The sequence below is a fragment of the Motacilla alba genome, chromosome 7 (genome assembly GCF_015832195.1).
Source record: "Motacilla alba alba isolate MOTALB_02 chromosome 7, Motacilla_alba_V1.0_pri, whole genome shotgun sequence".
Lineage (NCBI taxonomy): Eukaryota > Metazoa > Chordata > Aves > Passeriformes > Motacillidae > Motacilla > Motacilla alba.
Genome location: NC_052022.1, coordinates 8,025,156 through 8,051,710, shown reverse-complemented (window position 1 = coordinate 8,051,710; position 26,555 = coordinate 8,025,156). Strand labels below are relative to the sequence as shown.

General features: G+C 38.0%; 1 protein-coding gene across 3 annotated transcripts in view; it reads right to left on the bottom strand.

Annotated features, from left to right (window-relative positions):
* DPP10 (dipeptidyl peptidase like 10) overlaps positions 1–26,555 on the bottom strand; it is a 431,963-nt gene that overhangs the window by 15,429 nt on the left and 389,979 nt on the right. For all 3 annotated transcript variants that reach the window (XM_038143005.1, XM_038143003.1, XM_038143006.1), the window contains exons 9-19: positions 23,698–23,852; positions 21,143–21,240; positions 17,932–18,055; positions 15,803–15,841; positions 14,611–14,718; positions 10,722–10,813; positions 9,181–9,228; positions 8,532–8,653; positions 4,698–4,745; positions 2,553–2,651; positions 2,375–2,444 (exon numbers count right to left, since the gene is read on the bottom strand). In XM_038143005.1, coding sequence (XP_037998933.1) covers positions 2,375–2,444; positions 2,553–2,651; positions 4,698–4,745; positions 8,532–8,653; positions 9,181–9,228; positions 10,722–10,813; positions 14,611–14,718; positions 15,803–15,841; positions 17,932–18,055; positions 21,143–21,240; positions 23,698–23,852 — 1,003 coding nt within the window. The remainder of the gene's footprint in view (positions 1–2,374; positions 2,445–2,552; positions 2,652–4,697; positions 4,746–8,531; positions 8,654–9,180; positions 9,229–10,721; positions 10,814–14,610; positions 14,719–15,802; positions 15,842–17,931; positions 18,056–21,142; positions 21,241–23,697; positions 23,853–26,555) is intronic.

Sequence of the window (26,555 nt, the reverse complement as noted above, 5' to 3'; positions counted from 1 at the left end):
GAAATTATATCATCTACACAACTAATCAACATTCCCTGTAAAAGCTACATGTTCTCCTTGGATCTGAATACTTTTCTCTTTTTTTTGAAAGCAGTACTTCTGATCATGAAATAAACCTTAGGATGTCAATTTGGAGCTGTGTGGGTCAAGAAATTACCCCCTATGCACCCATAGATATCCAACAGTTCTTTCTCAAGAGCTAGACAGAATTTATTAGGCTCAAATAATCATCCCACAAGGGAACCTCCCATAACTTCAGTGACAGTTTGCAGTTTTATATTTCATTTGGGGACCTCTTTAATAGAAAAAGGGATTGCTGGCAACCTTAGCTTTAAGTCTGTAAAAAGCTGCTGAAAAAATACAGCTTAATGTAATTTCTTTTTCTTCTAGGGAAAAGGAGGACACAAAACATGCTACAGTACATGAGCCAGGACAGATTTAAAATTTTCAGTTTCATACTTTCACTAGTGTGTAAGGTTTTCTAAAAATAACTCCTGCTAAAACTAACATTAAGAATTCAGTATTGCAAAGAATTTGACCTAAAAGAACCAAAGTCTCCATAATATAAATGTTGATACAAAAATCTGTTGTATATTGTATGTATAAGTTGATGACTTTCCTTTTTACTCTACATGCCTATCATAAAAAACCCAAAATCAATTATAAAACATAACCATACATCATGACTTGGCCACATTATTTGCTCACTAGGTACCAACAACTTTGCTAAGTTTAAATTCAGACTCTGACTCAATACTGTTCTCACTTCTTTCAACTCTTGATATCAAAAACCAATTCAAAATAGTATTTTCTTTAGCTTTTTTTTACTTTTTCTTTTCCTGTGATTTCTGGCCTTGAAGTTGTCAGGTTTCTGATCTTTCCCTTCTGTCTTCTCTAGGTCCTACACGAGTTTATAACCCCATATTTTCCCACAGCTGCATATGGCAGATTATGTATTTACTAGGATACTTGAAAAGGGAAGCGTTGCACTGCTTACACCTTTGTGTTTCCCTGCTCTCAGAAACAGGAATAAGCACAAGTGTTTGCAAGTCCCTGCAGTGCTGCTGGGGTCAACTCACACAGTCAGTTTGCCTTTGGCACTTGTACAGGAGCTGCTTAAAATATAATCATGCCTCAAGATCATGTCAGGAAATGCTGCAAAGATGAAATAAAATCCACGTGTCCTGTTTCTCCACAAGAGAAGAAAAATGTGTTTGTGAGCCAATTAAAGCAGAGAGTTTCCACAACTGCAGATAATTACAACTGAAAATTCTGAGTTTTAAAACACAAACTGGGCTTAGAAATAAGCAGGTTTATGCCTTTCTGTCCTGTTATCTGATCTGAGCAGAGGAATCTGGGATCATTCAGCAGCTCAGGTCTGTAAACACCTCACATCCCCAACAATGGGGATCTGTACATCTGGGGGCCATGTGCTGGAATTTCAAATTTAACTGCAGACATCCCTGCATGAATACACATCTGGGCATCTCCTCCAGGTGACACTGCTCAGTAACGTGGCATTTTCATCAATTTAGCAGCGCACTCCTACATGTCTGTACTGAAATTCGCATCAATTCTTTCCAGCTGGGACTGGAAGAAGCTCTGTAGGTCCAGAAACGCTTTCTCCACCCACGCTGAGTTCGGGTGGAGACAGGAGTGATGCCCTGAGCTGGCCATCACCACTTTTCCCAGGTAGGCTTCAAGTACTCTCATGACTCTGTTCTTTTCCTTTGCTACACATGCGCAGACACGTAACTTAAAGGCTGACTGTCCCTGCAAGAAACACACACCCCATCTCCTTTTAAAAGAACAGCACAGGTTTCCAGGGAATACCATTCTCCTCCCATGCAGCTTTTCTACAGACTTTGGATCATGCCTATCATGCCTTCAACCACCGAAGATCAAAAGTAACTTTTATTTCATTCTGGAGTTCCTAAAAGCAGTTTTGCTTTATGCAGCTCAACTGAGCCCCTTCTGGAAGGTCTACTCGTTTCTCATAGGGATAAAAAAGAAGTACATGCTCTGAGTGAGATGCTCTGTGGGCAGGAACACTAAGAGTCCAGGAAACACTGCAGGACTACTCAAAGCTACACCATCAGAAGCACCAGTGCCTCCCAAACATGAAAGTACAGCAAAGCACAGTCAGGTTTGACTAGCACAAAAAACCCCCAGGCATCTCTACCAGACAGCACCTGTCACAAAATCTTCCCAAGAACAAGCCTTTTGATTTCTCAACTCAAATCCATGAGATTTTTTTCCTACAAAAGGTAAAAAAAACCAAACAACAACAAAAAGACCAACCTAATTTCAGATTTAAATATTTCCTATGGAACACTTTTTTTATTATTTTGAGTGATTCCAAACAGATACTTACATTATTAACAGAAGGGCATACTGGTTTCGATCCGAGAAATCTTTTGGCAGTGACAACTGTAAAGGGAATTCTTTTAAGAAAAGAGCAAAACATTAAAGGCTGGTAGTTACACAGATGAAAAATAGTAAAACTGAAACAAAGCTTTTGGCTTGCTAAAGTAACATTTTGCCAGATTTACCGTAATCCTCAATGTGAAGCATTTTGATTTCAGTCTTGTAATTCTTTTTCTTAAGAACAACTTCTTTCAACACAGGGTTATTTTCCAAAATATAAAACTCTAGAAAACAGGAAGAATAAACATGTTGAAAGGCATGGAGAATCATGACACAAGAGATACATCAAGATTAAAAAAAATTTTCAAAAAGGACAAATGTGCAACGATCTTGCAATTAATCTTGTAAATTAATTTCTTCTGTAAATACTTTTCTTATAATGCAGCTACTTTTCAAGTCAAAAAGATACACATCCAGTTCATTTTTCTGGCTTTGGAGGGTTTTGATTTCAGTATGCACTACCAAGGAAATTTCTGATGACCAACATGAACATCAGCATCTCTGACAAATCCTAAGAGCAGCTGTAGCAGCACTAGGCTGCTCTGCTGGACAATATCCTAAGCCTTAGGCAGGCATCCTTTTCCCCAGTATTACCTATTCCAAGTCAATATTCAACCAGCAGAGCTAAATGTGGTCACTGCATGTCCTTATTGTCTTCTGCCCTTCAGCCAAGAGCAAGATCATCAGCTTGGTTTAAAGCTGCAGACTAATTTGAAGCAACTCTTTTACACATGAAAGAATGGCTAATTTGTTCTTTTTTTTTAACTCAAATTACCGATCTTGCTTCCAAAATTTAGATTTTTTAAATTAAATAATAAACTCTTCACTTAGGGCCAAAACAGATAATCTGAGGAGAATGCTTGTTCTGGGCAGTCAACCAAAATGGTATAATTATAGTCTGAGGATGGAATAATTGAAATAATCCTTAATCATTCCTTTATGAATTGAAGAGGATAATCTCATCTTCCACTGAAACACTAATGGTAAATTATCTCTCTTATTATTTGGCTTTTTGTTGTTACAACAAACAAGATCCCTCTACCCTGACTTGCTTTATTTTTTACTCTAAGGTGCTGCACATAAATCTCAATTTCAGTAATTCACACTCCATAGTACTTTAGATGCAGGTAGTAAAGAGCAAAAGCCTGCCTTCACAGAAACGAGGAGCTCCACAGAAGTCTAAAACACATTTATTTGAGCAATGACCCTTTACTGAGCTGGTTAAAACTCCCTGCCCTGAGTGTGCTGTGGAACTGGGCTTTGCAAACACAAACAATGGCATAAAAAAAAAGGGAGGGGCTTAAAAAAAGTAAACTCAAGTGCAGATATTAATTAACACTTCATAGCATGGCACTGTTTATCAGGATGGTACTTCAACATGCAAGGTTAGCTCCACTGAACAATGAGTGGCCCAGGACAAAGGGGATGCACATGGGTACAGTTCAGGATTTCTTGATTCTGGGAAAAATTCTGAGAATAATCCAATTAATGAAATGAGGATATGTAAGAGTTAGTTCAGTGCTTTTGAATGAAAAGTTGTCCCCCATTCCTGTAACCCACACTTCAATGCTAGTGGAGTCACAGTGGAGCTGGAGGTGGCAGAGATTTACCTCTCCTGCATCACCAGGAAAATTCAACTGCTGAAGGACAGTCAACTAAAAAGCACCTCAGCAGCCAGGAAACAGTAACAGTAAACATTGGCATCAATACACAAGAAAATGATGGGTAAAACTTGACAAATAGAGGTATAGAATACTCTCCTAAAAAGCCTTTATTATTGGATTTGTCTTTATTGAAAATGGCAGTAGAGTTGTTCTGGCTCAAGAAATAGAAGGACTAAATCATCATATGTAGGTTAGCTTTTATGATCAATCATCCAAGGACTGCACCTGACTTCAACACAATTGGATTTTAACTTTAAAAACATCTCTAAAAACACAGAAGGTGTACTGCAATGGCAGCATGATCTACATAGGAAGTGAAAAGGATGAAGACCAACCTGCCATCTAATTTACTCAAGTGTAAACAGAAGATGAGTCACGTGCATTTAGTCCAAAAGATATCTAAAAGTCTGGAAAAGTTTTAGAATTAACACTTTCCTTACCATTTGCTGATGTGGATGTTGCTAAAAGGTAATTAATAACACTTTATATGAATTAGTTTTCATGTACTTGCATGACATTTTCATGTGCTTATTTTCTCCTATCCCACACTCCCCAATGAAATTAGGGATGATAAGAAAACTTACTTATTTCACAAGGTATACTCACTTGCAGTATTACTTGTCCTGTGCACACTTACAACTGGAACACCTGGTCCTGTTTTGAGGAGAGAAGAAAAACAGAGGAAAGGTGAGGTAGCTTGTACTCTGTAGTTCAGTGACAAAGAATGGGAGCACCAGTTACCAGACAAAACAGGATCCTGGAAGCTCCATACACACAATTCCCTTTAAACACAGCAGGAACTCCACTGGTACCTCTTGGAAATGACACAAGCTGGGCTACAGTTCCAACCAAGTGTGAAACAGACAGTGCCTTCTGCCTGTTCAGCAGCCCAGACCCTGCCCCCAGAAAGAGAATTCCTTTTTTTTTTCCTTTAATAATCTCCATGTTTTAGTTTTAAGTGACAAATAAAAAAAAAAATTATGGATGCACTTAATGGTACTGTTTAAAATATAGCAGTTTGACAGGTTGACTGGGAAATTAATTAATGGTAATATCCACTGATTTTCTCTATTAAAAAAATACAGATGTGTTGAAAAAATAATATTTCGCATTATTATCTGTTTAAGAAGCTCCCTTGGTATGCCAACTCTGCAAAACCAACAGCATCACTGTTAAATCTAGGTGTGATGTGGTCTAATCCCATTTCACATACTTTATTTTCACTGCACCATTAAGAAACCAAAAACAAGGAAAAATTCTTCATGCCAACAGCTACTGTACAAGTGCACAAGGTGGCATGTGAAACTGGCATGACCAAGCATTCAGCATACTCAGAAGTGGCTGAGTCTGCTGTCCCTGCTCTGAAGATCCCCAGCAGTGTAAACCTGCAAAGAAAATCTTTTGTCCCCACCCCCAACATGGAATTTACACATGAGAAGCTCTTTACCTCAGTGCTTAAATTACAAGCATTCAGTCACTACTGGGTGATGAAGAAAATTATAGAAAAGCTGCAGTCCTTGAAGACCTTATGGCAGATGAAGGCATGGACCCTTTGAAATTAGGAGTTACAACTTTCTTTTTGAGAAAAAACCAAAACAATTCCCTTTGAGAGTGAAGAGACAGAGCTTAATTTATGTGTTTTGAGAGGTTGTCTCTCTCAATTAATTATGGCATGAGCCTAGGGAAATGTAAATACCTGAAATAAATAGCATGATGACATTCACAGCCTTCACTGATGATTTTTATCAGTTTCATTCTCTCTCTCAAGGGGGATGATTGACAAAAATCTTACAGGTAGACTGTTGACAAATCACAGCTTTCTGCCTTAGCTCTCTAAGATAATTTCATAAGATGTCTCTTTTGCTTTGGTTTGTTTTTATTTCCAGCTCTTTTTACTTCTGAATTTGTCATTTTGCTTTCAATTCTTATTTAAGAAAGACCATTTCTGAGCAGGGAAGCGCCAGCATTTTCCCGCCTATCTCTATTTGTCATACTAAAAGATGGAAGGATAATGACATTTTGAAAAAGGGCAGATTGCAGTAGATTAAAATGCCGATCAGAGGGAAAAAAAGAGACAAATTTGTGTCAGAGGCATTGTGTTTCAGTGCATCAGAACAAAGCACAATACTTGGATTTCCCATTGACCTCCTATCACTAACCCCAATCCACAGCTTACTTCCTACTGTATAAAAGGGGAGAAACAATTACTCCCTTTCTAAACTATCTTATTTGAGTGGAGAGAAAAATATCTTGCTAGTGTTTGTGAAGTGCTAAAGGAAAAATCCCCAAGCAGTGTAGAAAGTAAGTGCAAAGGATGTGCTTGCCACAACTGAGAGGCTGAGGAGCCAGTCCTCCATCTACCAGGAAAGAAATAACTCCTCACTCAGAAGAGTCTCTGGAGATAGATACAGCTGGTGAAATGAGAGAGATCTCCTGGCTGAGGGAAACTAAGAAGGAAAAACAATCCTAATAAAGGTGCTTGTGGATGAACAAGAGGTTGAAGAATTGCAACTTACACTGACAGAACCAGTCCAGAGTCCCCCAAGGGCTTTTCTGGGCAAATTGCTTTTGTAACAATTGGGTGAAGGCTTTTTGCTGTGGGAAAATGAGTGCGTATGCACACAGCAGATGCACCACTTGTCTCCTCAAAGCAGTTTGCTCATACTCTCACAAGCAGAAGAGTTTTGATGCCAGTTCTGTGGTGACCTTGCCACCAGTGTTGACACTGCCAAATGCCCAGCCCAGCCCAGCCCAGGGCCCTGGCACTCCACAGGGGCCATGCTGCTGCTGTACCTGCCAAGCTCTGAGGAAACACAGGAGATGACCCTGAACAACTCCCAGCCAGCATTAACTCTACATTAATGTTAGAGGCAGAAAAAATTAATGACAGTGGTTTAGCATCCCTGCCCAACATTTACAGCTCAGGGTACTCTACTGCAACTCAGTGGAATGTAGGTTTAATCCTGGGAGGATGATCATCTACAGCCTTCCCAGCTCAAACAGAGAACTGCCAAAGTCACTGAAAGTCGTGAGCTTGTGAGTAATCACATGCACAACCTCCTACTGGCATCCACATTTTTATATCAGAGAAGCACATTAAAAATTACAGGCTGAATATATTTTGCTAAAATAGTAACAAGATGCTTTTGGACCCGGGCACATTGCTGATTCAGGGCAAAAAACTCTTCCTAATTCATCAACCCTCTCTCCTGCAAGAATCTGAGATTTACCCCATAGGGATTACGTCAAGCACAAGGGAAAACTCTGCCTGAAGCATGAGGAGCTCATTACTCAGAGAAGGACCTCAAGATTAGCTCCATCACTTCTGCTGCAGATTTAACCATGTATAAATCATACAGTTTGTACATTCTCCTTCTAATCAGCTATGTTATGTAGGTGCATTTCCACAAAAAACCAACCCAAAACAACAAAACCAAAAACAAACCCCTTATTTTAGCCAATATATATTCATAGTTTCTTTGTTTGGATACATTCAATGCTCAAGTCAGCAGGTATTTTATTTTTGTGGGGGGAAAAATAGTAGAGTTGTGAAAGAAATAGAGATAAAGCATGAATATAAAATGAGCTATTCATATGTATTTCAGATGAATTGTCCTCTACTCTTTGCACTCTGATCCTAGCTATTAAAAAAATGCTGAGGGGATAGCGTCTGCAAAATTTTTCAAGTTTCAAGGACAACAAGTCTAACTATGTACTTTATTATGCATTGTCTCATGCTTTTCTGAACCTTTTTTTATCACTTATATATCAGTGTTTATTTCCTATCTGTAGGTTATAACTTTCTCTGTGTGGGATGGTTTAAATTTTTGTTTATACAGAAGTTCTGAAGCCAACTGGTGCCATTTAGTGCTACTGGAATGCAGCTAACAGTAAAACACTATGAGTTATTTATTACCATTGCACTGATAGAGAGGATCTGTCTCTGGGGATTAAACCACACCTGTTTTTTGGCAGATACACCCATACACATAATTATGGGGGTGTATAGATACACTGCACATACATGTGTACAAACACTGCTAGAGAACACAGGTCCTCATTTTTGAACTACGTATATTCACACAAGATCAATCCCAATATGTAAAACGATAAACTTTTACAAATCAAAGTACCATCACCAAAATTCTGAATTTTTTGGTGAAGGACTTCTATTTAGAGTGAATGTAAGCTCATGTCCTTTACTTGTACAGAGGGGTCAGGATTAGAGCAGCTTTCTGACATCACTCATAATTTAGCAGAACATCTTTAATTTAATCATTTCACAGAGCATCTTTACTTGCAGTCTTAGAATAGGCTCTGTACAGAAGAACTTTGAGTAACCCACTGCTGACCTCAATGCTAGAGTCCAGCCTAATGCCCTTCTCAAGGAATACATTAATTCAGAAGCAAGCAGCATTGCACCCTGTGCATTTGCCTTACCTTTGCAGTGCAGGAGAAAATGCCTGTTCATGGGGCTGAACTTTGCACTGAAGTACGTGCACTGGTCCTTCAAGAAGTTACACGAGAGACACTGACGGTTCAATGACCCCACTGTTGATACACTGGGGCAGGAAAATGATCAGAAACAATTTATATCAGAATAAAATATAACAAAGTAACCTTGGCTGTGTGGACAGGATCCAAAAGCTGCCCAAAGCACCAGTGGCACTGCAATAACTCACAGTTCTGGAGGGTAATATCAGCATTAGTAGGAAACCATGAAAACCTCACTAGCCTCAGGTTTAAGCACTGAAAATAAGGTGATTTGCCCCCACACTTTAAGGTACATGACTAAACCCTATAAATACTTTTATTTAGTAAAACACAGTCATGTTAAATGCTTGTATTTAGGTTTAACTTTTTAGATGCTTATAAAGGACTAATGAAGATGTAACTGGTAAAAACATTTTTTGCTAGAAACTTTTCCATTTTTCAGAAAATGGCAATTTTAATTTTGAAAAGCTGTGGCAGTTTCTTTGTTACAGCTCAAGCATACTAATTTTTACAACATGTAAATGATCATCCAAGCACCACAGCACTTATGGCTTGGGATGAAGAAGCTGATAACACAGCCCCATGTACCTCTTACCTGTGCAGCTGTCTTCCTCTTGGGGACTCTTCAGTGCTTAAGAAATAACTGTGTCCAAAAGAGGAAAAAAGTTAAAACTCAGTTTGGTAAACTGTCTGGTTTGGGTAGTGTTTAGAGAAGTGAGAGACACCGTAAGTAACACTTTTAAAAATTAAAAGTTCACAAATATCTATGAAGATCAGATACTTATATATAAACCCAAGTAGCAGTTAACCCAAGTTCCAAGATTAAACTTAGATCCAATATACAGATTAGTTATTTCAGAATTAGTTAGTAGTTATTTCAGAAGCTATACAATTTCCTGTTAAAACTGTGATGAAAACAGGATTTTGTTATTTTGATTCCTGTGATGCCCAGGAGCTCCTGTAGCAATCAGGACACCTCTCTGCATATTAAAAAATGCAGAAGAGAAAGTTTCTGCTTCACTCCCAAGAGTTTTCAATATAAACCCAAATAGCAGATAAAGGTCACAATGAAATTATCTCATATATTACAGTAAGTCTTATGAGATCTGAGAACCTTTTTGAGCTGTAAACCAACTTTTTCTTCTATCTACTTTGCACGGGTTCAAAGAGACTTTACAAGAACCCCAAGACAAGCCTTTGATGTTTCCCTGATGAGATTCCCCACAAAGTTTCTGCGTGACAGGCAGAAGGAGGCCAAGGCAATCCCTCAAGTGGCTGAGACAGCCCTTGTGACATCTGTCACCTCTCTGCAGCCTGACTGCATCCAGACCTCATTTTTACCCCTGGGCCTTGCAGAAGTACCAGGAAATTCTCTACAGATATATTTTCAAAACCTATAGAAAGACTTGTAAAAAAAAGGTTTTCTCCAGTACCAGTGGAAAAGATGGGGCTTCTTGCAGCCTCAAAAAAAGTTCTTGTTGAAATATCATTTATTTTAAAGCAAATGAGAGTTAGATAAGCTTGTGTATTTTTTACCATGGACAGCTAATAGTGAAAATTAAACAAGATCCACTGAAGTCAGGTGAAGCCTTCAGACATTTTGTGTTAGTTCTAAACTCCTCCCCAAAAGCACCAAATATGCATTGCATTTCCTTCCACTCTCTCACTAAGATGGGCTTTGAAAAGAGTTCTGTGTGGCTGAGAATCAGGAGCTCTGATAATCTCTACAAATAATTTGAATTTATGAAGTTGGATCAGATCCCCAAAACTCTGAGACCTCATGCAGTAAAGGTGTGATGTTTCATCAAGTACTGAAAATTTATTATGACTTCTTATCTGGATTCCAGGAAAGAAGTTAGCAAAATGTTATTATTGCTGCACTGTGTGTTGATTCCTTTTATTCTGAAAAATACAGAGTCAAGTGATATCACAGTGTGATTCTTCCCCTCTGCATAAAAGAGCATTTAGGAAAAGAATGGCAGATGAATTGTCTTAAAAACTGCACCTTATGTACTCAGGTGTGTCAAAGTAATGGTAATGCTCCAAAATGAAAGAAATATTGTTGTTTAATTTTGAGTTTAATGGATTCAACTTTAATAACTTGAATATTTTTATTAAAAAGTGGATAGTGCTTACATCTTTTGAGTATTTTCATCATATGCCAGGATTTTGATAACTTCCCAGTTCCCTGATGTCAGGTGTCTCACACTGATTTGTTCACTTTTAGCCTGTTGAGAGATGGAAAACATTAACTTTCACCTTGCTACATTCTTCTTTGCCTAGCAGGATTGCCTGCACATGTCTTTACTGATTACAGCTTTTTAAACTTTAATATGCAACATAACATCTCTAAACAACAAACCTAATAAACATTTTGACAGACCTGAACTCCACTTATCTTTTTCCTCCCATCTATAAGCCATTTAAAGTCATTAAAATAATCTTGGATTTCAGCATAATTTTTCTTTCAGCTGCCCCCATATCAACAAATAATAGAAGTCAGGAAGCAATGCAGGTAAAACCCTCTTTGGTAAAGGTAAAACTCTTTGGCTGGAAGTTTCAGCAGACTCTTTATCAGGTTAAAATCAAAAAGCCTAAGTGAGAAGTTTATCTGAGGGTGTTTCCTAGTACAAAAGGTGAAATCATGGCTCAGGCTATTGAAGATTAAAACTTAAACCCTCATAGCCTGGACATATTTTTTGTGGATTTTTCTATATTAGGGTTATTATGCTTGGCCTGTATATATGTATTCTTAATTTTCAAATTCAAGACAAAGTTTATAAAGAAAAGAGACATCTCAGAGGTGATACTCAATGGTTACAAGGCCTACAAAAAGTCATAAAGGCAGAAAGGTTGGCCTTTTCTTTTAATCCACGTATTTCTGACCTGTGCCCTGAGCTCCACATCAACAGCAGCAATAAATAAAAAGAAGCAAATGCTCAAAGACACCCTATGAGACATGTTGGGAACTGGCAAGGCAGAACCAAGTCCCTTGGAAATGATCTGTTTCCTAACAGATCCACAAGGAAAGAATGAGACAGCAACCCTATTACAAGTCTTGCAAGTACCAAATGAAATCAGGATATTGTGCTAGATGCTGTACATCTGTTTATGATGAGGGCTCCCTGTTCAGGAAGATTCTGATATTCAGTGCTGTCTCCAGGAATGATTAAAATACATATCAGTGATTCATTGTAAGTGACTATTTCTCCTTTAGACAGAGAGAAGCTGCAACTACTGAAATAGATATTTAAATATTAAGATCACAGAATCTAACAAGAAAGAGCAATAAAAAGCGTAGCCAAGCGTTAATAAACATGGTTATTTTTCAAGGATACAGCCATAATACATAATTTATGAAGCTTGAAGAAAGTTATCCCCTTGATCCATTAAAGTTACTTTATAATTCTTATTTTGTGGTTGGAAAAAAAGAGATTTTCTAGAGTTGCAAAGCTCCATGAAAGAAATGTCTAGAAACATAAGACATGATTCAATCCCATTTTGAGATTAGTTTCTTTTAAATATTTCATAAGTTACTAAAAGCATTTGAAAACAATAAACCACACATCCAGCCCTCTCCATTCATACAGTAAATAATCTATGACAGACAGTAACCTTTCAGACAGTAACTTCTCCCTGCATAAAGATTTAATTAGATGTCTCTGCTAACATGCCTTGTGTCATTGAAACGTGCTTTTCTGAAGTGAGTCAAAGAAATGCAGCCTGAGAAAGACCAGCATTTGTTGTAAGATTGAGAAATCAGCCTCAGTGATTAAATCAAAGTGAGCCATTAAAATTTGCTTCTTTATCCCTGCAAGTCCACATTGGTTCTGTTTTAACTTTCCAGCACATGAAAGCTGATTTCTGTCAATGGGTTGGTGTCTCTACTGAGTGGCACCCGAGAAGGAATGAGAATCCCAGGGCCAAATTCCAGAGTTACCCTTTTCCATCCTGGAAATGCTGTGACCATCTGGGTACTGGTGATCTGCTGACTGCTTTAAATTCTGCAGGGCACCTGCTGTGCTGCTGTGGCTCTCACAAGGTGTGACAAACATCTAATGTGACAAAGGGCTTTATGTGCAACGGTTAATATACTTTTTATGCCTCTGTGTTTGCTTTAGAAATAATGGACAATCAGATTAATGCAGTGTGTAAAACACATCATATAAACACATTTCCTGCCCTCCACAGCTCTGTATCAGCCCCATTACCAGGCAGAATGTTGCTCACTGATGAATAATGGCTGTTACATGGGCTATCACATTGCCTTTTTCTCAGGAGCAGGTACATGCTTAAAGCCAAATTTGTCATTGGTGATGCCATTCAGATTTGTTTATTCATGCTGATGGCAGGCAAAATAGAAGTATTTTCTAGTTTTGGAGCTGTGCAGTACCCAGGGCTTTAATTCTGCCTAAAAGGGACAGAATACTAAATTCTGAAACATAAGCTTGACTTTAAACATTATTCTGCTGGAGTTAAAGATGAGTTTAAAAGTAGGCATGTATTACCTTACTGAATAGGAGTGGGCTTGATCTTTGCTTAAACATTTTCCTGAATTAGAATCAAGTTTCCTGGACTTTTTAGTAGCAAGAAATTTCAGAGCCTACAATGCTAAGGAAAACTTGACCGTATCTGTAACATCCTTGGGAATGTTGCAAGTGAACTTTCAGATCCTGATGATTATTAGTTCATGTATTTTAAAGGTAATTATTTACACTGTGAAGGATACCAAAATAAGACTTGATTGATGTGCTGGTTTTGCATTGCAGTCACCCATGGAAGTGATTTTTTTCTGAGAAGAGCTCCTGAGAGCTTCCTCTGTGCCTAGCAAAACCAATTGCTGGCTGGCTTTGATAATAAATATGATAGTAAGACAATTAAAAACTAGATTCACTTCTGTGAGATTCACAATTTAAAACAAACAAACCCCGAGAATTCTCTCATTTCCTTCCAGCCTGGGAACAGGTAACAAGGGCAGCCTGGCTTTCTTTTAGTTACTGTTAATAAAGTTTTGAGCCTGCTTTGCCTTCCTCCTAATCCTATCTCACAGCAGGAAATGAGTAAGTATATTCTAGTGGGTGCACAGGCATTTGGCCAGTGCTAAACCCACCACAACTGACTAAATGGTTTTGCTCAGGTGTGACTTTTTCTGTGGCTATTATATCAATACACCTTTACCAGACTGTCATCTGAGTTAGTGTTTTCTTTAGGAAATAGAATTCCACATGTCTGTGATCCCTTTTATCTTTACTGACTCTTTCCTGATATATTTACTCTAGTGAATGAGTATCTTTGTTCCTGTTTCTTCAGGTTAAACTGTCATTAGAGCTCTTTTGTTCTTGTTCTGTCTGCAGCTCACTGTGAACATATTTCAGACTTAATAATGTTCATACCAGAACACTGTCATAAAGGCAGATAACAGAGCTGCCTGGCACAAATCTCCTGTTTTGATGTTTGGGTACCTTGGTAATCCCTCCAATGTCATATGGCTCTGCTAAAGAACCTGGATTAATGCTCTGATGATTTAAATAGATGCCTTGGAGTGTTCCGTTCCAGGGCATAATTTCCTTTATTAGTTCATCACAACTTCATACTGGTGACCTTCGAAGTCACACTGCAAATTTATCTTCTTTCAGATTCTTCTCTGGAAAAAGTAATGACCCTGGGAAATGGAAGCCACTGAAAAATGTTGCAAAGGGTAATAAAATTGTCCTAACTTTCACACAAGTTTTAAGTTTGGGCATTGCCTCCCTTTACTGTTTTGTAAGTGCAGATTCTGAATAGACATTTTAAATTATTTGTTATTTAAAAATATGCATGTATAGTGTATTTAGAGAAGGTAAAATTAGCATTTATTCTGGAAGAAGTTATAAATACAGCCCACTGCACCGAGAGACAAGCTGGACAGGACAAATGACCATGACACAAGTGTTCTGATTAAACTGAATGTCAGGCCTTTGGCTGGGCCACAGGAAAATCCCAAATAACCAGTAGGATATCATAAGCAGCCTGACCAGAGCATTACCTGCACAATGAACATGGCTATGTGGTGGAACTCGCCACGGCCACCCTGCTTCACTGGCACAGTCATGAAGAACTTACTGCCGTCCTTGGAGAAAACGGGCTCTTCATTCTGTAAGAGCAACATTGTGTTAGCCTGGCACACTCCTCATTACACTTCTGAACAGAAGATCAGCCTCCATTTTTTTGTCTCCTTGGTTTTGCTGTGCTCAGAAGTAAGTTGGAGAAAACATTCTTAGGTTTTAAGTATATTCTGCTAAGTTTAACAAAAACGTGGTGGCTAAAGCTGAATATACTTCATGCCATGTGCAATCCTATCCTAAAGGGTGGGTTACAGCCCTTGCAGAACTCTCCCTCACAATAATCTCTGCTAATTACCTCTGGTACTCTCATTCCTAATGCAGGGGGACATTCCAGGACATACAAATAATGACAGAGATAACTCCTACTGCTGAGGAGGAGAACAAAAGTTTCAATGGTTTGGACTCACTGTGTACATGTTTAATATCCACTGATTTTGATAAAGTTGTATGGAAAAAATCAGCACATTGAAGTGATATTCTGAATCAGGGTTTTACCACAAACTGTAGCCTGATGTGATACCATCTCTCCACGTCTAGCTTTGCACAGAAGTATTAAAGGAAATGGCTTGCTATAAAAACATATGATTTTTTTTGCTAAAATGATTTCTCATTTGCACATTGCAAAATGAAGCCTGAAATGTAGTTTAAATGGAATATGTTTCATCCTTTGTTATTGGACAGTTCTTCTGAAGCTATGAAAGTGGAATAATTGGCTGACATATTAGTTAAACATATTGTTCTGGGTAGGAATTCAGAAATATTTTACTTTCTCATTCCAATTATAGCCCATATGACCTCTAATCTTTGAACTCCTGCTTTAATTTGGTGAGATCATTTTTAAATCAGAAACAAATCACAGTAAGTAGGACATGCCTGGAATGAAATTTATCTGGTCTGTCTTCCACCATCCCAGACTTGGGTAGTTAATCAGCTGTTCATCTAAATGCTTACTGAACTGAATCCAGACAGACCAGAAACTGAAGGGAATATTGCCTCCCAAACCCTCACAGGTGTCTCAGGATTTTATTAGCTTATAAAATAACACACAGTTAAATAAAAATGACAATGAAGCAATTACGCATTATGCACCCAAAAATAGCATTTATACTGTACCTGTTTAGGAAGCCAGAGATCTGACTGCATTTCATATTTCTAAAAGAAAAAAAATAGGGGAAAATTGCTTTTATGGAATAGCTATAGATAAAAAAATATTTCCCACATTCAGCAAAAGGTCTCTAGAAATTTAATTTTTTTCTTTCTTCTAGTGCGTTACAATCTCCTCATCTCTTTGCTGGCACTTGCATTGAAACAAATGATAATTTAATTACAAACTCAGCTGCTTTATTCAGAGTTTTTGGTTGAATACCACAGGGAAACTAAGAATGCCATTTCAGTCCTTTCTGATTAGCTATCAAGAAGCTTTTCATAGGCAGCTCTATTTGTTTTTTTACCTCTAGGCATCATCTGACAACTGGATATTTTAGGTCCTTCATCAACACTGGGCAAACAGCCAGAATCAAGCTCAAATTGTGAGACCTTTTCAAATCACAATCCCGTGCTTTAATGGCTTGTAGTGTGGCATTAGTGATGAGAAAAAAAAAATAAAAACAAATTATTGAGTTTTATTGTTCATACTCATATTTCACATCATGCCATTCGAAAAAAAAAGCCAACAAAACAACCAAATATCATGCACACATTGTCAGAAAAAAAATAATACACATCAACTGCTGCAAATTGTCATAGTCACAGTGAAGTAATGAAAATTTTTTAGCTATAGAAGAATCTTGACATTTGAAAATCTGTAGCTATTGCAGCAGCTGGTTTTATAGATTCCTTTTTGAAACTGAGGATGTGTGCAACATCCTAGAGAGAAAAAACAAAAAAAGGTTTACAGCTGAAATCAAATGGTGTGATACAATGCTAAATTCTCACATATTTAGTCTTTCCTTATCCATTGATGAGTTCAAGAGCACCACCTTGTCCCAGAGGGTGCAGTGTAGGAACCTTCCAGGAGGAGCCAGGCGTGGGCTGTGCATCACTGTCCTTCCTCACCCCTCTAAAAATGTCCTTTGCTGCACTGTAAGTATTCTGGACTGGGACTTCTCAGTCTGTCTCTCTTACATTACGTCCTGGATTACAGCTCCCTGGATACCTACTTCCAACAAGTCCAATTGACCTTGGAGCACATAAAGGTTTCCCTTTTAGAAGCAGCTGCAGTGGTTCAGGAGCAACTTTCTTAATAAAAAGACAAAAGGCTCACAGGAACCAAATCTCCGTGGTCACAATCTTAATCCATACTTTGGGGATTTATTCACAGTTTCTGAGTGAGGAAAAACACCCTGTAGTAGGCAGCAAAAGAAGAAGACGAGCTTGGAAATAATCTCTGACACTTCAATATGACTGACTTCAGCAGCAGACACTGATGGGAGCCTTTTGACTCAGAGGCCAACATTAATCACTCATAACCATTTAAACTGCCAAATTATACCCCCTGCTTTGGAGCATCTGTTGGTACTGATATCAGCATGTACAGAAAATATTTATACTTTTAGCTGGTTCTGGGAAGAGATTGTGACTCAGAATGGGAAAGCAGCCAAATGCATTCAAGATGCAAGATTGACTGTGAAAATGGGGAGATGTAATGCAGGAGTGTCAGAAGTCAAAGTCTGGGTCCAGGGGTGGGATGTGTCTGGATTCAAAGAGAAAAAATGTATTTCAGTTTGGCTTACATTCAAAAATGAAATATTCCTGTTGCCTTTCAATTTTTTTTTCTAGTTATTCAATTCTGAGATCAAATTTGAAGGAGTTATAGGAATTTTACACCTTTTCCTTAAGTGTATGGAAGCTGTGAGAGACAGAAAGATCTAAAATGAAACTCTGCAGGAAGGAGAAACCAGTCAGCTGAAAATATCTGTCAGAGGACAAGCTTGTCACTGCTCTAGCCATACCCCAAGTACATGATGTTCAGCAACTGCAGCTTCCAATGAAGCTAATGAGTGAACAAAGCTTCGTAATTCTGAAAATGTCACTCAAAGTTGCTAACTGCATGAACTCATTTCACCACACTTGGAATTTTCTCACATCCATTTCCTCCCTGTTGACTAATTATATTCAGCTTGCAACTACTGCATCTGCAAACTGATTTCCAAATATCTTTTTCTGAATATGAAAACAAAATGCAGAAGAAACCTTGAAAAGAAACCTTGGGGAAAAAACCCCACAAAAACCAAACAACTTACCCTGGTACAAGCTCCAGTTGTGGTTTCACAAACTGTAAGGATGGAGATATTCTGAGCTCTGTTTAACCATCTCACTACAGCCTTGGTGTTGCTTATCCATTTCACCATGGTGATATAATATTCCCTAAGTAAAACATTTGAAAACACAATGTTGAGATCATTGATATTTCAGATTAGACTTTAGAAAAAAAACTCCATATATACAGTTCATTCAAATGCTAAATTTGTACTGCATGGCAGTGCCAGTACTAAAGGATGGAGAAAATAACCCCAAATGTCCAGCATCTGTGTTCCTACAAGTGGGACGGCTCAGTCCTTCAGTGTGATGTTCCCCTGGGAAATTTTTGCATATATACACAAACTTTACCAACTGTGAGACATACGCTTGCAAATACACATGAACTGTGTACTTTCCAGCCAGCTTAGAAACAAGCACTGAATTCCAACAGAAGCCAGTATTTTCCTACAACAAATACCTTCAGATGACACACATTTTTGCAAAATAATCCAGTCCTATTGTCAAAGATAAAAAGGAGTTCTATAATATTAGAGTTCAGCTGCAGCCCACTTGAAAATATTATAAAGTAACAAATATTTTGTAACAGGACTTCTGGAGAAAAGGGAGGTCCCTCTCACTATCAGTGTGTTCCTGTTTCTGTTTTAACAAGCAGCTCATTATATCAGCTAAATTGTCTGTCCCTCAACACCCCTGGCTGAGCACATGGGGCTTCTCTTGTGCTGGTGGTATGGAGGATTTGCCTCCCTCCTCCCAAGATCCTGATGGGCTGTCAGGCTGGGGATGTTAAGAGAAGACCTGTTACACCCTGTCATCCCCATCCTTCTCCCCTGCTGGCAGCTCTCACAGTCCAGCTGAGTTATGTGCAACAGTGGACTCAGCTTGTCTGGAAAAAACTCAGACCCCCTTTCAAACAAGGGGCTTAGCTGGAATATAATTTGGCTTTTAATCTATTACTGATAGAGATCTCATTACTCTTGGACAACAGACTTTTAATTATACATTCAAAAGGCTCCTTGCTAGGTCAGAAATGCTGAGCAGCACCAGCAGCAAAGCTGCACACAGGAGAGGCAGGAGACATGGGTGCACTGCAGCTTCACCCAGCCTGGTGCTGTGTTTGCAGAACAGACCTGAGCAATCCAGCTTGCAGATTCCTTTGGCTTTCATATTTGACTTCTAGTAAAACAGGCATTTTCACATCTAGATACCAGAATGATAAATAGAAATGGGGACTTCAAGTGTGTTCTGAGTCTAATATTTACCTTTTTTTTTCTTTAACAGATGTTTAATCTTACTGAAAAGCAAAAAATGTATGCACAAGTAAAACAAGATCTACCATGACACCAGGTGACACAAGCAGGAGAGCAACCAGTTCGTGTCCCCAAGCTTCTCAGGCTCTATTGTACACACCTCCAGCTTCCTCATAACCCCAATTCCAAGAGGAAAAACTAATTGCATTCTGGACAAAGGACTGAAGCAAAATATTAAAGGTGTTTTTCACTGAAGAAAACATAACTGTACACATGAAATGGGAGCACCAAGGGGGAAACAGTAATTGCATGAAATACAACCACATATCTGAAGGAAGATTGTCAGGCTTTTTGTGGCATTAATAGTGCATAGTAGATTGTAAATTTTTCTACAGAATGAAGCTTTCAGGAGTAAAATTTACAAGTGTTATCCCTGTCTTTACATCAGAATAGCCTGAACGGGACTTGGGAAATATTACAAAGCACCTTTACAGGATTCCTAAAAGAAGAAAATGAATTTTTCATTGAATTAATTAATTGAATTTTTCATTGAATTCATTCAATCTTACATCAAGTTCCCGGATGCCCTAAAAATCAGGGAAAGTTTTATGTCTTCAAAGGTCCTACACCAGACACAATTTGGGACAAGTTGAGAATCTGAATGTTACTTTTTGTTACTTTTACAGCAGATGGTTATGACCTGTATAACTATTTCTAAAAATAGTTTAATAAATAACCTATAACTATTTCTAAAAATGTTTTTGTCCTGAAAGAGCCTTTAAACTATATGTGATAATGAACCGTTTGATTTAATTCGGAAAGACTCCCATGACCTATTTACTAATAACTCCATAAGGAAAGGGTTAGAAACACACTGAAATAAGCTGACTGCTAAAGGCAGCTGCTACTTTTACTAAAAAGCTAATACTTTAGGAAAAAAAAACCCCTCCCAATCATTACAAACTTCAAAGATTTTCACTCTAGAAAAGCCTGTTTAAAGCACATTTTTCATACCTCTATATATATTGATATATGGACATATATGAGTTGATGACCAGTGTGAAGACTGTTACTGAAATCCCGAGTCAAACTCACAATTTAGAGTAAAACTGGCTAACAAATATACAATCTTTTAAAGTTTTATAGCACAGAAATTATACCTGAACAGTTAAAATGAAGAAGAAACTAACTTTTTTCCCCAGATTTAAATAGATTTACTCAGTCTTCTCATGCACTAGCAAGCCAGAATTTTCATCAATTGAACAACAATAATATATTTATCAAGAACTGGCAAAGATGCTGCAGAGATTTGGCTTCAGTTTCAAGAAGAAAAAGAAACTTTTAAGATACTAACATCAATATCTGAGTCTACTATTACTTTCCATCTGCTGAGGAGGCAGAATGAATCTGAAAACCCTGAAGTGAAACCCTAACAACTGAACATCATTTTCAGGATTATCTTTTCCTTGAGGATCTTTTCTTACACGTTGCTTTCTAGCTTAACTTCTTTGCTCTTTCTGACACTTAACGTTCAACTTTAATGTCATTAAGGAGAGTGAAGATGCTGATCTTGATGGCAAAAAAACTCTTTCAGATCTTACAGCACTGTTTAAATTAATGAAGGGTTAGCAAGCAGCAGCAGATTTCATTATGTTTTTCAGTAGTGGCCCATCAATAGAAAGAAAATACTTCAAAATGCTCAACTCATTCAAAATAATTTCTCTTACTAACACAATCAGTAAGCATTCCAGTTGACACTAATAATTGCAAGGCATAATTCACTATTAAATTATTCCTGCAATAAATTAGAGGACCTCAATTTATGTAGAAGAGAGCTACACCAGCCTAGAATTGTTTGTAACAGTTGTGAATAAGTGGCCACTGTTAACATCCTGATTGTTTTGGGAACAATTACCATAAAACATTTCACCATGAAATTATATACCTTGACTTAAAGCTGTCAGGTGGCATCAGTTCCAGGGTATGTGCTGGTCCATAAAGATTAACTACAAACAGCTTTACTGTGGGGTTTGTTTGACCTGCCTTTGGAAAAGAAAAAAAAAAAGAGTTTTAGAGGCACGGAATCAGTGACAGCTAAGCAGACTCAGTTGTTAACATAATTCAGTATCTTTATAATAATGAAAAGTTATTAAAGCTCAAGTATCTTAAATCTGAGAAATTAATTTCATACCTATATGAACCACACAGATAAAGATATGAAGTATTGGGTGATTCTTTCACCACCCTTTACTGATGGAACACCTTCCTGTGCAGAGCAAGTGACCAGCACTAGAAGTGGCTTTGCCCAGTTCAGTGAAGTCAGCTACCAAAACACAGTCAGTTCCTAAATCTGCAGGTAAACGCAGCCTTCAGGTAAGCCCTTTTCAGATGCTGTTGTTCCTTCTTCTGAAAAGGACTACCTCACTACCTACCTGCACTACCTCAGTCTTGGATAGCCTTCTTCCTCTACCAACTCTCTTTTTCTTTACCATTTTCCCTCAGTCTTCCTTCCCTCGGTTGCTGAGCTGAAAAACTCCATTTCTGGCCTGTACCAGAAGCCAGCTGCTTTGGCAGGCCAGCTCCCAGGGAAACAGAATGCTTCTTGTGGCTAAAGGGGAATAACATGGCATTTTGATAGATACCCACTGGGAAGAGTCTGATAAATCTCGAGGATCTACAGGGAGATGGGAATCATCCTTCTCCTGTAACATGGCTTGTTGCTAAGGGATGTTCCTGAGATGAAGACGAGAGGCTCTGGAGGGCTGCAAGGAGGTGCTACTGGTCCCACATCACAGTCCTAGATATGCCACCCCCAAATTTCAGTTTCATGTCACAGTAATTACACTATATAACACCCTTGGGATACAAAAAATGGACTGTGTTCCTCAGTGGGGCTGAGCCCTGTTTAATACTGGAAGGAAAAGGTAAAAAACACTGATTCTACACAGATTCTTTTTCATATCATATATGACAAAGTTGTATCCTTGGCTCTTCACAAACTGAAACACACCCACAAATTCCTGTTAGAAATTTGGCTTATCTCAAAATGAAATCCAAATGCTGTATCCACTCATTTCTGAGGGGTATGGAGGACAAGGAAGTGGCATTTGTGTTTTTAATGCTGCTAGAAAAAAAAAAAAGATTTAAAAACTTTTTCTTTTAAAGAATACAGTCTGTCTGTATGACATGTACACAGACACAGATAAGCATGTCCCAGTGCTCACAAAAGCATGTGTGTATAATTTTATTTTTTAATCCTAGTTATAATTTTCTCTGACGGTTGCACTCTATAATAAAGGCCAAATCTTTTTTGTAATCTCTGTTGCTACACCACCAGTTTCATTACCAATTAATGATGTTTAACGAGGAACTAAATTTGTATTAAATGGAGACATTAAATAAAGATAATGTTTCTTCATTAATGAGATTACTGAAGTCACATTGTGTATCACTTTTATGCTGAATTGCTAATGAAATAATATTACTCCTTTCTCATTTACAGAGCTGACTTAAAAATATTCCTTACTTTTTTCTTTGCTCTGTCATTTAAGGCATTTTGCAAATAATATAAACTACCCCTAAAATTACTGTTGTTTCATTATTTCAGAGTATTATTTCATAGGCCAAATATATTCTATTTTTATAATGTATATTATTGTTTCATAGTACCTGGTACAGTCTAACTGTTCAGCTTTTAAGAATAAAGGTTCATCACCAAAAATTAGTAGCATGAATAGCAAGGTAACAGGAATATTTTCTAAAGCTCTCAATAAACTTCCCCTGAAATGCCTGAGGAGTATCATATAGGTGGACCTGTCAGAAAGGAATCCAGACACTTTAAAACTGTGCAAGGGCTGAATAAACTGATCAGCTGTAAGATGAAAACAGCAGATCTGGAGGCACCTCACCAGAAAATCCCCAGAAAATGAGAAGTGATTTCAGGCATTACCCCTGTCTGGGCTGTTCTTTCACTTTCCAAAACAAATCCAAAAAAAGCTTCTCTAAATCTTCTAAAACACTGACGATTCTAAATTTTTTTTCTCTTTTTGATAGCCATGAAAATATATTACTGTGGCTTATCTTATTCAATGCCAGTCAGTCACATTTATGAACAGCAGCACAATCTACTGAGATCTCTGTACCTGTGAAGGAACTTGCCCTGAGCTCTGCACACAGTGTGTCTGACTCCAGAGCAGCTGGGGCTGGATTTTTTTCCTACACAGTCCTTCAAATACTTTACCCTTCTCTCTGAGGTGCTGGATTGATTTTACCAAGCCAAATATCAGTGATGAAATTACTTCAAATTAGTTTCTCTCCTGTCCCCTCACCTGATAGTTTCTTTTCAGGTATTATAATCTACTGGGAAAAAAAATCATTTCCTGAAAAGCATCACGAACAAAACCAGCCTCTGTTACTGTCTGGAAACACTCTTTTCACATGGCTGAATATTATCAGTGACCACAGAAGAGGAGGTGGGGGGTGTATTCCCACTCATCTTACCTTAGGATATGGATACTGCTTTCCCTTTGGATACAGACCTCCCGTGAACCTGGGAATAACCATGTTGGGCACCAGAGAGTCATTGATGGTCAGGAAGGCCAGTCTCTCCCCATCTGGAGACCACCAGTGGGCAATGTGGGAGTGGAGAAGTTCCTCTGCAAAACCAGATTTCCTTAGGGTCCATGAAAAAACTCACACACAGCGTCCAGCTTGTTCAGCTGGCACCAAGTTATTCTCCCTGTGCCAACTTGAAATGTGTCTGTTGTAATTTCAGTAATTTCACATCATCCTGGGTTGAATGGTTGGATAACAAGGAACACTGAAGGAGCATTTTCCTCAAATGCATACTTCCACTAACATCAATAAACCATCTAAATGGGAAAGATGATTGTTACTGACATATGCTTAATTCTGTTGCATTCCAATAAATGTGTTTGCTTAAATTTTAAATAATTTTGAATAATTTCGGGGTTTGAGGCATTTTTTGGGATTGCCAATTTTTCTCCTTCTCCTCTTAATGTAGAACTTCGGTATATCTGATTTCTCTGACTTGTGGCACCTGATAACATGCAGATCTTCACACAGTCATATTTATGTAATCAATTTTGGAGTGCAATATTATGATTTTCTTGTCTCAGTCTAGTGGACAGCTTTAATTTTTGGGAAGTCCAGTTCTTTTGGAGTGAAACTTTCTGAAAATCTGAACCAAACTTTTTTTTTTTTAATTCAAATTTTATTTGCTTTCTAAATTAATCCAATTCTCCAAGAATGTCACTCAATGTTTTCTTACATTTATTGTCATGTATATCACAGTCAAAAGAAACAAACCAGAAGCAACCACAGGCACAGAACCCAAACTCATGGAATCCCAGCAGCTCCTGAGCAATTCTGAATTCTCCCTGTACAAGTCTACTGCTTCCACTTGTGAAAACACTTAGAATTTCCATTATGTATTTGATATGCTGGCCTGCTTAGTAAGGATTTTGTATTTAAAGCTGAAGAATTTGGCTGGAAAAATAATTGAGAATAGTCTACTAGGGGAAAAGGCCTGACTGCATACCTAATTTGAGAGCCTACCTAACAAAACTACTTAAATGGTCAACAGAGACTCTCCAAGTTGCTAATTGGATTCTGAGGGTTCTGAAGCAGCTTAATGGGTTGAATTATCTAAGTTTAGGTGAAATGAAGCTGGGACCTACATTCAAAGTCATATATTCTGGGTCATGCTTCTCTCCCTGGCTGGATAACTCAAACCTTTTACACAGGAGAAGAGCAGAGAACAAATGCTGAATATCAGATAGCAGAAAACCACGATTATGTTTGCTTTAAAATATTACTGTTTGCATTTAGACAAGGTTATTCACATAAAGAAAAGCTATTCCCAAATGCTTTGTAAGGTAAAATGCTAATAAGAATCTCATGAAAAGATAGAAGAAAACAAATGAGGTCAAAGGAGGAAGAGTGCTCGATTCAACTGAAAATCTCTGAACTTCACCTGGAAAATATTCAGCCTGCTCAGCTTCTGATGCTGTTAAAAAAACTGCTGAAAGTGGAGCAGTGCTCCAGGTCAATGGGAAAGGAGCAGTGTGATCCTGTGCCAACAGACACTGGGGTTCTCCAGCATGTGCAGCCAGAACTCCCTCTCACCCTGACTTCCATGGTGCTCAGAGTGGAGAATGGCTCACTGCCTGCCTGCAGCCTGGGAATCCAGAGACTTCTTTGCAAGTCAGGAAATGCAACATCCTGCTTGGGATTAAAAGACTTGGAAAATAATGAGCAAAGAAAGCTTCTTCACTAAAAGAAGGCTTCAGGACATGCTTCATGAGGACGGCTTTGGGATCATCTCCCACAACACCTCAGAAACTTTCTAGTCCCAAATGAGACAACTTTTGCCTCTCCTGTCACTCTTATTAACTGTCACTCTTATTAACTTCTTAACAACTTATTAACTTATTATTAACTCTTATTAACTTCTTTTTGTTTTAGCAAAAACTTGATATACTGCATCAACTTCAATGAGCTATATCTGCTTAAATTCTTCTATCTCCATTCTGTTGTGTAAGATTTAAAGATTGTAAAGTGCATAAAAAATTATATTCCATTTAAAAAATGTTTGAAACATGTTGCCACATTAAAAGATTTCAAAACACCAAAGGAAGTCTTGGAAGTGGGTAACTACAGATACAGGCAGAAGGATGCAGATAACCATTCTAAATTCAGAGTTCACTTGGGCAGAGATTTGGAAAAAAAAATCCACAGTGAGCTGTTTGCTCATAACTACTGCAATGGCAAGAGGTGTGGATAGACCATTTTTAAGGTGAAGTTCCATGCTGTATTGCATTAACACCATTCCTAAAAAACCTCTTCACGTAAGAAATTCTATACCTCAGGTAACTGACTATTTAACACCAAGCTATTTATCTATAGAATGCATGAGTACCATAGAAAGCTGAAATGTGTAATAATTTTAAGCTGTTATACTAAACTAGAGAATCTGCTCCCTTTCAAAAATTTTTCCCTTAAATTTATCATTATGTTAAAAGCATTTTGGGTGCAGAGAGAAACATTCTGTGGTACTGGCTGTAGAAGACAGACTGAGCTGTCCCCCACTCAAATCTGGGTGCCCTTTTCTGTTGGGGTGTTTTAACTTTAAATGGATCATCACTGTTGTCTCTAAAAGCAGCCAACTGAGCCCTTTCCCTGCTCACTTTTACAGGCTACCAAGTGTTCATTTGCTACATTCTGGTTTGAAATGAATTCTTTTTTCTCAGAAAACACTTCTATATGCACACCAGCAGCCAACACAAAGAATGAGCAGATACAAAGGCAATCTTGCAGGAAAATGAGAAGGGAAAGGA